General features: G+C 43.4%; 1 protein-coding gene across 1 annotated transcript in view; it reads left to right on the top strand.

Moving 5' to 3' along the window:
* Positions 1–5922, top strand: part of LOC308298092 (uncharacterized protein) — a gene marked incomplete at both ends in the record, with an annotated part of 31354 nt that extends 25432 nt beyond the window's left edge. The window contains 5 exons of the mRNA XM_080741649.1: positions 1512–1583; positions 2454–2529; positions 3273–3508; positions 4048–4161; positions 4887–5922. Coding sequence (XP_080597775.1) covers positions 1512–1583; positions 2454–2529; positions 3273–3508; positions 4048–4161; positions 4887–5922 — 1534 coding nt within the window. The remainder of the gene's footprint in view (positions 1–1511; positions 1584–2453; positions 2530–3272; positions 3509–4047; positions 4162–4886) is intronic.
* Positions 5923–12724: the final 6802 nt, after the last annotated feature.

Raw genomic sequence — 12724 nt, 5'->3', positions numbered from 1 at the left:
CTGCTGCTATCTTCTACAATGAAATACTGCTGCACCGGCAATCAGTATACTGCTGCTAAATCTGCTAATTCATAACCATATAAATATTTATATATATAAATATATATAAAAGCACAATTGATGATTTCAACTGCACAAATTAGAGCACATCCAGCACAAAAAATGTAGACCATTTTTCCCGATTTGTAGCCAAACAATTGGGGTGCAAGCCTAAGCAAAACTATAACTTAGAATAATCCCTTATTCTTTTTAAGTAAAATTTCTAAAACACTACAAAACATGTCTCAAAGACAAATACAAGCAAACGTCTCCACAGTAACAGTTGTTGTGTGTGTGTGTGTGTGTGTGTGTGTGTGTGTGTGTGTGTGTGTGTGCGTGCGTGCGTGCGTGCGTGCGTGCGTGCGTGCGTGTGCGTGCACATTGTAGATCAACTTCATAGCAGTATTAAGTGGTCCATCTATGTTTTTTTATTAATAATAAAATCTGCAAAATAACAAGTAACTGAAGCTGTCAAATGCTGTATTTATAGTAGAGTATATGTAACAAAAATGGAAAGTAGAATAAAAGTACCTCAAAATTGTACTGTAGGTACAAGTACTTGTATATACTTGAGTAAATGTACTTGGTTACTTTGCAGCACCACTAGCCTTACATTAAGACGTCTCTGCCGAGACTTTCGCATTGTCACTGCAGGGCCGACTTATGTAAGGCTACATCACCACAGAACAGCCAATGACAGCCAAGCCTTTAATCACAGCTGTGTCAATCAGTAGAGTGTAGAGGGACATTTATTTATAGTTTTAACTATAACTATAGTTTTATACATCACACAGCTTAGACATTTGGATCAAATCAGACAGCAGACCTGTGTGAACACATTGATATGAATAGCATATCTGAAGTGTGAATATTGCAGCCACAGCGACTTAATATAAACATGGGTCCCTTTCCCCTGTCTCACTCTCTCCCCACTCACTAAACCCATTGAAAATGCATTGGGTGCTTAAAGTTAAACATTTTTATTTTTTTATAATTAAACTACAAAACATTTCAAAACCAAAAGTACAAGCACACGTGTCCTCAGTAAGCTGAACACATAAAAATTTGAATGGTGTTTAAAGGTGTAAGCGTTTAGGAGATGAATCGCGCCAACGTTTTGAGGAGATACTGACTGACTGACTGACTGACTGACTGACTGACTATAAATAATGAAGATAACATACGTGTGCTCGCCTTCCAGGCGAGCCCACAACTAGCAGCAGGAGGACACATGGCAAGCTTTAACCCTCTTTTAGTATAGGCGTTTTTTGCAGTTTTTGATCAAGATAACTTTTGTGCACTATAGGGGTATTTTGAATATGTATGTTTGTTTACCCATCTGAAATCCTTCAGTAGGTCATAAAGAAGGCCCATGCAAAGTTTGGCGCTTTTATCCGCTCCGTAACGGTAATGTCACTAAGCCACTCCACTATTACTGGTCTTACTGAGTCTTACTGTTTTACGTGTGTCAGTGGTCGTACGCAGAAGCAGCTGTTGGAGTGCATGGGGCCTGGAGGAGAGAGGAAACACACACAGTTTGAGAGGTGAAAACAAACTCATTAAATACATTCATTTAGTCTGAGCTGATCTGTTCACATCATATTGAATACAAAGTGATTACTGATGGGATTTAAGACCAGGCTTGTCAACTCCTGGATTTTGATCCCATCTCCTGGCATGCTCCTGGATTGGCAAATCTCCTGGATTTCTCCTGGATTTTGTATCAAACTCCCCAAATTCACCAGAACACAGTAAAGGACATCTACTGTGTTATTTTTTTTCGGGGGGAGGACCCCCAGACCCCCCGCTTTAGGGGTGGGGGCAATGCATGCAAGAAAGATCATACAGATATTCACTTAACTAATGACTTAAAGATGAGAAGTCATTATTAAAGATGTCCTTTGCTTCAGTCATCAAATCTGTACACCTACATTTGGCATTTTAGGCTGAAATTGTACCCATGCTAGTAAAGCAAGCCTGATAAAAGTATCAAACATGCACAAAATTAACCAGAACACAGGAGATTAAATCTACTATTTTAAAAAAATTCTGGGGGAGGACCCCCAGACCCCCCGCTTTAGGGGTGGGGGCAATGCATGCAAGATCATACAGATATTCACTTAATTTGGCATTTTAGGCTGAAATTGTACACATGCTTGTAAAGTAATCCTGATAAATGTATCAACAAAATTCAACAGAACACAGGAAAATATATCTATTAATACGTTTTGGGGAGAGCACCCCCCAGACCCTGGTTGGGGAGTTCTGCGCACCCCCCAAAAAATAAATCTCCTGGATTCTGACAGTCCAATGTTGACAACCCTGTTTAAGACCAGTGTTCACATCATATTGAATACAAAGTGATTACTGATGGGATTTAAGACCAGTGTCTTTGTGTGTCCTTCGCTGTCCAGGACGTATCGCCAGTCAGACTACGACTCCAGACAGTCCCGCTCGTCTCCTGACCTCCTGACCGATGTCTCCAAACAAGTATTCGCACAGTTTTTATCAAAGACATGAACGCACAGTAATAATGGGTATAGTAGAGGATAAACGGTGGCTTCAGAGAGTATCCCCATTTGTCCATTTTGTTATAGAAAGCAGACAAGCTGAAAGATGTCCTTTTCTCTAGGTCAGGGGTGGGCAACTTTGATGATGGAGAGGGTCACTATATTCTCACACTCACTCCAGAGAGCCATATACAGTCAAAAATATCACAAATAGCCGATCTACAAGCGCAGTGCGACGTGTTTTGAGCTTGTAGATTTGCTATTTTGTTTTTTATCCTGAAAAGTTACGATGTTATTTAATTTCAAATGCATTTATATGTTCTTTTGTCAACTTTATGAACATAAATAAATACAAATGCATTGGACAAAAAAGACTAGTACTAGTCATTAAGCTACTATAGACTGAAGCAGACTAATTAAAGCAGGTCACATTTGCAATTAACTTGAGGCCGCATTAAGGGAATGTGGGGCCACCCATTGCCCATGTATGCTCTAGGTAGCCTCAGCTGCTGCTGCTCAAACCTATTATAAAGTCAAGAACATAAGAAACTATTCAAGATGCGGATTATCCTTTCATTAAAGACGGGCTGCCATGATTTTTTTCACCTGTAAAACATGATCATCTGGTACTATGATTGTACTTGGAGGAAGTACAAAACTATGGCACCACCTCTTTAATTAATGTACCGTAAATCTGCTAATGTGTGTGTGTTCCCTCCACAGATCTACAAGCACCCGTTCCATCGCGGATCTCGGGCGGTCCGCAGCCAGGACCCCCTGGACCCCCGCAACGCGTACAACGACTACGTGGAGGTCACCCCCAGGGGAGGAGGGGCCAAGCGCAGCCAATCGTCCGTCGAGGTGTCCCACCAGAAGTCCCACCCCCCAACCTCCGCCCACCGCCCCCTGTCGCCGGCGTCTTTTATCGACCAGACGTCTCCCCCAGCGCCCAAGATCAGGTCTGTCGCCGCGTGGGCGATATGGTGATGAATATCGTTGAGACGACACAATGTCTGCACGATATGCCTTTTCAGAGATATTGTATATATCCTGATACAATGAGGGAGCCTTATAAAAAATCATGTTGAATTCTTAATACAGAGATGCATTGCGGAATCCATTTAAACCTACATGTTGGTCTAAATCAGTAGTTCTCAAACTTTAAAATGTCAAGGTCTCCCCTTAACTCTGACAGTGTACAAATGAAACCAAATTTGGTTTCATTTGTACACTGTCAGAGTTACATTCTTGTAAGGGTCAAATGTAGACCTCCCAAAAGGAACCCAGAGTGTCCCTGGACCCCACTTTGAGGACCACTGGTCTAAATGGTCTGTTACTCCTCCTTTTTCCTTTTAGTTTTTTGTGTTACCTTGTAGGTGGTTGTACTGTTTAATAACTTGAAACTTGAAATGACCATAAAAACCAACGTGAACAAGAATGTGTATCGTCATACAGCTTGGAAGAATATCGTGATATTGTATTTTTCGCTCACCCCTAGGTCCGCCTCCACCTCGGTGATGGAAGAGGGGGTGGGGCGAGCAGCGGGTGGGGGCCGGCCCGGAGGGGGTGGAGCGGCGCAGCGGCAGGCGCAGCGCCTCGCCGGCATCTACAGGTGACGCAAACCTCCTTGTTGTCCCCAAGTAACGTACCTGCATGGGGCGACAGAGCTTTTGCTTTTGCTGCCCCAACCCTCTAGAATACACTCAGATACCCCCACACACCCTCTAAACCTTCAAAATTACCCTCAAAATCCACCTCTTTGTTATTGCTAATCCACCTTATGTTTAATCATTTTTAAATGGTTTAATTCCCGAGTCTTAGGTGCCATAGTTTTGTACCTGTTCTGTTTTGTATGTGTCTATGGAGTTAACATTACCCTGATAGACACAGGGTGTGGTTATAATCTGCACATTTGCCTGTGTATTGTTGCTTACTTCCTGAAAGCCTGAGTCTGAGTATTGTCATTAAAACAGTGAGTTAATGACAATAATCATATAATCAACCCCTCCCCCTTTACCAAACACCAAACACTGTGGGTGTGGCTAACTTCAGCTGGGTCACCACCCACCTGACAACCAGGCATACTTAACGAACTGGTGGGTGTGGCCACATAAAAACATAATTTTAACTCTTTCCGTACACTTTTTTGGAAATAAATCTTCCTCCTAGTATAATCATAATACCTGTTTTGGGGGGGGGGGGGGGGGGGGGGGGATCATGGCACCGCCTCTTTAATAATTTAGTTTATTCTTTGTTTTCTTTTTGTCCCATGCAAAGCGTCTTTGGGTACTCAGAAAAGCGCTATGTACATTTTAGATGTTATTATTTTTATTACAGCCACCGTTCCCGGCGCAGCAAGCCCCTCCCCCAGCCCCACCCGGACGCCGCGCAGCAGCTGGTGCTCCTGTACCCCAACAGCCCCTCGGGGTGCCAGTACCACCCCGTCCTGCCCGTCTTCCCGCTGGCCGTGGGTGGCCCCGGCGGCGGGATCGCCCACTACTACCCTCCGCCGTCCGCCGCCGCCTTCCCCCGGCAACACTACGGCTACCTGCGGGACCACCACAACATGGCCGTCTCCTCGTTGGAGCGCTTCCCGCATCAGCGGGGAACGCGGGACTACGAGAGGATGGAGGGCGGTAGTCTCGGTGCGGGGCACCACCACCCGCTCTCTGGCCGCCGCGACGCGTCCTCCTCGCTGTCGCCGCTCCGGAGCCGGCAAATTCTCCGCCCCTCGGGGGCGGGATTGGTCCGCGGTGGCGGGCCGGCGTACCCGCCAGGGAGCGTGGGCGCCAGGCTGTCGGACGCCGGGGCGGGGGGCCGTCTGGGCACGGAGGCGGCGGGCCACTACAGCGACGACTCACGCTTCCTGCCGGGGCTGCCGCGGCGGCGCGCCGCCAGCCAGTCGGACGTCAAGTTCCAGCTGGCGCACAGCCACAACCCCGGCTTTGACCCGGCCTCCGAGTTCCGCCCGCTGGGCTACTACCCCCACCTGCTAGCTGCCAGGCCCTCGCGCCCCACCTACCTCCCGCTCAACGGCTCCTACTCCCCCCTGCCCGAGCGGCCCACCTCGCTGTGCGTGGTGGGAGAGAGCTACGACTCCGACCCGGAGGTCTTCTACTCGTACTACCGCTCCCCGCCACCCGGACCTCCCCCGCTGGCCGGAGTGGTACGGCCCAGCAGGCTGCATGCCAGGATGAGGCGCTCGTCCGGGAGCCTCCAACTGGACGAGGAGGACGAGGGGGAGGAGGAAGTGGAGGAGGAGGGAGGAGAGAAGGAGAAGGGGGGAGAGGGGAGGGACGAAAGAGGAGAGCAGGAGAGGAGAGGAGGAGAGGAAGGTGCAGGAAGAGCGAGGATCACCCAAGTGAGACTGTGAGTGGAAAAGCGTTGCAATACGGACAACTGTAGACTCGTGGCCATGTATGGCAGGGTTCCCCAATTAGTTTTCCTCAAGGGCTGAATTATGTCTAGGGTACCAAGCCGAGGGCCACAGCATTGCAGGGGGCGACGGCGGCGTTCCCGCTACTCCAGCGACACTTCAGATATCGTCGTTGTCGGGTGAAAATCTTGTATGTCCAAAACAGTTGCATTTATCATTTAAAAAAAATATTTGAACTAGTGAAAACAGCCGATCTACAAGCACACAACGCCTCGCGGTGCGAGGCGTTGTGTGCTTGTAGATCTGCTGTTTTCACTACTTTTGTGCGACGGCCTTGCATGATTTGCAAAAGAACGTACAAATTTGGAGATACAAGATTTCCACCTGACAACGACGATGTACTAGTGTTGTTGCTGCTCTTATACCACCATTATTACTGGGGTTGGTGTGGGCCAGACAGTAGCCCCCCGCGGGCTGCAAATGGCCCACGGGCTGCCTATTGGGGAACCCTGATGTATGGCCTACTTGTGAGCCAGCAGAGTGCCCCTTGTTATTTATTTCGGGTCGCACTTGTCACCAGGAATGACCTGCTGGTCCCTGATTGGCTACCGGGGCATAAACACAGACAGATACGCAACAGAAACATAGAACAGAACGCAGTACTTGCGCCCTCTGTTGGGCGCAAGTAATAAAACAGACGTGTGGGGAAAAAAGCTGATCTACAAGGTGACAATGTGTTGCAAATCAAACTCTGAGCACACACAGATTCTAATGCACTTACAGATGGACAAGGACATGGACACACACACAATGTCTTTTTGTCACGATGGACAAACTACACTCAAAACTCTTCTGCTGTGCAGTACTATGTTATGTTGATGTTGTGCCACTGAAAGGTGTTGTCAAACTGCCCACCCAACTACCCACTAAGCCAGGGGTCTTCAACAGGGGGTCCGGGACCCCTAGGGGGTCCTCAGAGTGACTAAAGGGGGTCCTCCAAAATCTTTGTGTGATAGAAACAATTTTTTTCTCCTTTTTTATATTAGCCACTTGAACCCTATAGCGTCCATATTCTGAGAACATTAGCCAAAAATAGCAGATCTACAAGCTCACAACGCCTTTCGGCTATTTTCAGCAAAGAGCTTTGGTGCAGAGGGGAAAAAGAGCAGACTAAGTACAGAGTGAAAGGTCAAGTTTTTTAAGTCTTGACGGTTCAAGTGGTTAAATATCTGAAAACACAAATTGACATGAATCCAAAATACACTGATGATTGTGCTGTCAAACGATGAAACTATAATGAACAGGTTGTGGGGGTCCCTGTTTCATCTCTCTCTCAACTAAGGGGTCCTTGGGCTGAAAACGTTGAATACCCCTGCACTAAGCCACATCATTCTGAGAGTGATAGATAAAGCTACTGCCCACAAGCCACTGGGACTGCAGAGAACTACTGTAAGTGAACACATTAACATGATGGTAACTGTGAGCGGATACAGTGTGTTCGTAGGACGACATGTGGACAGGAGCGCTAGCTCGCTCCGGTTCAAAACCCTGCGAACGTGCTTTTAAAACAAGATATTTTCACAATTACAATTTCAGAAAATGTTTCAATCTTTTGGAAAAGTTTTTTGAACATCGTTTAAGAAATGACGTCAATATGATATTCTTAAAATTTGAGATGAAATTAAACCTAACATTTTTAGGATTGTATATATTTTTAATAACGAGAGAAACCAAGTGAAAAATTGCTCCCTTCTCATCTCAGACAATCATAGGGCTTCTCTGAAATCAAGTGTTCGCCTGCCATGCTGGGAAAAACTACTGTATGTCACCAACTGTAAGCCACGTGTTGTATCGAGATGTAAATAGGGCTGTCGCGATTACGAAATCTTCCGTGACGATTAATTGCCTCGACGATTAATTGTGTCGTTTACAATTCTGTTTGGCTTTTAGGCTTTGAAGTTGCACATGGCAGATATGACACATACCTATACAAAGAAATGACTGACATATTTGACAATGTTATACTTTAAAAAAGAACATTGATGTTACCGATCAATCGGCAATGGATCGGATCGGGCCGATCACAGCATGATCGGCGATAATCGGTGGTTTAGATCAAAAGGTAAATTCACCGATCCGATCCGATCGGTGCATCCGATCAACCAGCCGTTCAGTATGCCCACTTGAGGCCATTTTGGGGTATTGATTTCCACAGTGCTGAAGGAATAATTAGTTACTGCTATGATAATAAATACATAGTAATGCTGGTAAATAACTATAAGGCAAATATATAAATGAATTCATGAGTGAATTAATTAATTAAAGTTAAAACATTAACATTTAGAAAATTTAAATAATATATAAATAATAACTTGATCGGATCGGTGATTGATCGGTATCGGGTGATCAAACCTTTGTGATCGGTGCTCTGTGATCGGTTCCAAAAAACCTGATCGGACCATCCCTAATTGATAGTGGAAATAACCAAGCTTGTGGATCTGCCATTTCCATTTTTGAAAATATATGAACATTTTTTCAACACGGAAACGATTATGACAAAATAATTGCAATTATGTCAAATAATTGTGATGTAAAAAACAGGCCTAGATGTACAGAATGCAAACTATCCCAGTTCACCACAACATACTATTTAGCAGAGGTTTTGGATTTGCTAATAGATAACAAATAATTTGTCAAATAACTGAAAACACACAATCACAACCATGCAGTTATGGAGTAAAATGTATTTGGCTACAGGTTGTTACGTTACATTATTATGAACTCGTAGATTCTCATTACATTTGTTTAAATACAATGTGAAACAAACCAGGGTGATGTACATCAGGGGTTCCCAAACCTTTTTGTCTCAGGGCACCCCATGAATATTTTTTTAATCTGAGGCACCCCTACATTATAATTTTCACTCCCAGCACCTATATTTATAACATATCATCGTTGTCAGGTGGAAACATTGTATGTCCAAAACCGTTCGTTTTGTATTTATCATCTATAAAATGAACTAAACTAGGGAAAACACCAGATCTACAAGCACACAGCGCCTCGTGTGCTTGTAGATCGTCTGTTTTCACTAGTTTTGTGCGACAGAGGTTTCTGCTTGACAGTAATGATATTTTAGTGATTATGTTGTGAGGAAAACGTTATAAAAAATAGCCATTTTGGTTAGAACTGACTGAAAATAACTTTGTACTTCAAGTTTAAAATGATACTAAATATTTTTTTCAAGTGTTTAATGACCCCGTCACCCACTTTGAAAACCCCTGATGTACATAATGCTGCGTTCACATTGACAGATACAAAAGACACAAAGATTCTGAAGTTGAAACCACCTCAACTTATTTGTAGGTGTTGTACCTTTTGTAGCAGCTACAAACAGTGGATGTATCTTTATGTCGCTGGCTTCCGCTGAAAAATGAATACAGCATGTATCGTTGTGTCTGCCGGAGTGAACGCAGCATTAGGGCTTGTGTGTTCATTTGTTGCAGAGATAGCAAGTTTTAATATCAAATGTGTGTGTGTGTGTGTGTGTGTGTGTGTGTGTGGATGTGATAAACTGGACAAAATATGTGTAAACTTATTGAGCAATTTTTTGGGGCAATGTAGTGTTGTTAACTGGTTGTATTTGAGGCAGTGTGTACTTAAAATGAGCTGATCTTTGTCAATAAAATGATGTTCCCATGGCAACGTTACAGGGCCTGTGAGATCGTATGTATTTAACATTAAACTACCACCAGTATTAAACCTCCAATAATGCAGTGTAATAAAAGCACTGCCAACTCCTCACACTTGGGGGCAGTGTTGAGCAGCTGGTCAATAGTGGAGAATATTGTTTTAGAATAGTGGTTTTCAAACGATTTCATTCCAAGGACCCCCCATAACTCTGAGTGTACAAACTTCTAAACTTTCAAAAGTATAGACCTGAGAGGGTCCATTTGGAACCATGAGGGTCCCTGGATCCCACTTTGAGAACTATTGTTCCTAGAGTTCCTTACATTTTCTGACTGTAACCATTTTTGGGAGATAATCTTTCCTAGCCAAGAGAACAGCTTTCTTATAGGCAGTTATGGCTTCTTTGTACACTTCACAGTTAAATGATAACTTTTTACAACAGGGGTTCATATTTTAGATTGTAATTAGAGAAAAGAAAAGATGAGTGTTATCCATTTTAGCGAGTTTGCTTTTTAGACTTAATGAGCCGACAAATTCTTTATTACTATTTACAGTAACACTACTAGCCCCCATAAGCCACATCTGCCCATGAAAGAGTGGGGTGCAAGTTGGGAATGGGCTTATAGTGCCTAAAAAGACATATTTAGCTACTTGTACGGCTGTACGCATGCCCCCAGCCATTGAAATCAAACTTGCTAAAATGGCTAAAACGATAGATGGCAGTACATGAAAACATTTTAACACTCATCTTTTCTCATCTCTAGTTACAATCTAAAATATGAACCCTTGTATAAAAAACAAAGTTGTCCTTTAAAACAGCTAAAACACTGGCTTATTTTTCCTCCATTTCTTATGCTGCATTGTGGTTTCAATTTATCTCAATGACCAGGGTTTGACACTAAGGTTTCAGAGGCACTTGCCCGTCGGGCAAGTACAGGTCATGTTCTACTTGCCCAAAGGTCATGCCCACTTGCCCGAATATTATTTGTCCATTATAAAATGATAGGTAAGATTTTAAATACAGCTCAATTTAACACTTATTTACTTTCTGGGGCTATGCGATAAAAAAAAATCATACATCAATACCTCCAAATCCAAATACCTACATAGCTATGATTGAATATGTCTATGGTTTCACACTTGTTATTCTATATTTTTAAATGTAGCAACAGTAAAAACAGCACACTATAGCTTAAGATTGCTCTTATTTTACATTCCACAGACCAGAAGACAGAGCATGCTGGCCATGTTCAGGTGTTTAGACAGATATCTCGTGTTGTGTTTTAAACGGTTGTGTCCCCTCTCAAATGAGCACTTGCCCGGTCGGGCAACCTGAATGCAAACTTCACCTGCCCGACAGTTTTATTTACCTGCCGGGGGCAGGTGGGCAGGCCTTAGTGTCAATGCCTGATGACAGAGCAAACATCATCCTGAAAGTGATAGTTCACAGCGGGAAACAAAAACAACTGATTGATACGCATAGACAGCTGCTGTTCCCTGGAGTGATGCGTGAATATGGCAGACATAACTAAGCCCCATGTACTGTATGTCTATTGAAGCCTCTCCACAAATTCAATCAAAATCAATGTGATTTTAAAGCAGTCTGGTTCTGTTACATTCTATAAGACATCAACAATAACCCATTTAGGCCTAAAATTTGTGGATGCTTTAACTATTAAAAAATAGCAGATATACAAGCTCACAGCGCGGCACCGAGTGCCGCGCTGCGAGCTTGTAGATCTGCTATTTTTGAAAAAGTCGTGAAAATGTGTATAACTCTTTGAATAAATGTATTTTTAAAGCGAACGTTTGTAACTCAAATTTTGCTTCTGGGGGGTCCCTGGAACTAAATATTTTGAGATGGGGGTCCGTGGCCAAATACATATCATTTTTGGGGTCCTTCACATCAAAAGGTTTGAGAACCACTGACATAGTAGTCTCTCAAGAACAGGCTAACTGAGCTCCAGTTAAATGAAAAGGACCTTTTCTTTGACGATGGCTGGCCAGATTGCTGACATAGAAACATAGGGTTTTTCAAAAAAACCTTAGAAGGATTCAAAAGACACTTATAGAATCGGGTCAAAATTCTAATTTTCAAGATTTTTCAAAAATAGCAGATCTACAAGCTCGCAGCGCGGCACTCGGTGCCGCGCTGTGAGCTTGTATATCTGCTATTTTTCAATAGTTAAAGCATAAAATATTGCGTCATAACGTGTTCAGGCCTAAATGGGTTAAACTGTACACAACATTCTAGGGACAAGAAGGAAAAAAACGGCAAACACCGGTATTATTTCAATCAATCTTAAATATTTATTCATAAAACTCTAAATCCCCGCTAAAAAAAGAGAGAGAATTTATTTAAAATCGTACATCTGTCATTTTTACAACAACTTTTCCCCCCCTTGACAAAAAAGCACTTGTGTATCCCTTATGATATATATTTATAGCATATATATATATAAAAAGATGAAAACATACAATGACCAAAATGTTACAGTGTCTTTGGTACAAAACACCACCAACACAACCTTCCACTACACTGCTCCCTTCCGTTGCATCAGCAAAGGGGAGGAGTCCTGTTGTTCCCGTGGTTACGAAGCAGAGGAAACGTTATCGTCGTTGTCGGGTGGAAACCTCGTATCTCCCAAGTTTCAAAGGGAGAAAAGTTTCATGCGTTCTTTCGCAAAGCAAAGCCCTGCTTCATCGTACAAGGCCGTCGCACAAAAGTAGCGAAAACAGCAGATCTACAGGCACACAACGCCTCGCGGCGCGAGGCATCGTGTGCCTGTAGATCGGCTGTTTTCACTAGTTTAAATCATTTTTAAAATGATGAATGCAAAACGAACGGTTTTGGACATACGAGGTTCTCACCCGACGACGACGATATTATTTTGCGAAAAACAAAAGAAAACAAAAACGCTCAAACATTCCATTTGTACCAGAGCTGTACCTTTAACTTTACTTTAACTACACACCCTCTTGCTGGACCCATTACGACCTGGAATTATTTTATGCTTTAGCTAGAGAAAAATAGCAGATATACAAGCTCACAGCGCAGCACCGAGTGCCACACTGCGAGCTTGTAGATCTGCTATTTTCTTTTAGTCGTGAA

Source organism: Nannobrachium achirus (genome assembly GCF_963921795.1).
Source record: "Nannobrachium achirus genome assembly, chromosome: 14".
In the NCBI taxonomy this organism is placed as follows: domain Eukaryota; kingdom Metazoa; phylum Chordata; class Actinopteri; order Myctophiformes; family Myctophidae; genus Nannobrachium; species Nannobrachium achirus.
This window is presented reverse-complemented; position numbering and strand designations above follow the sequence as displayed.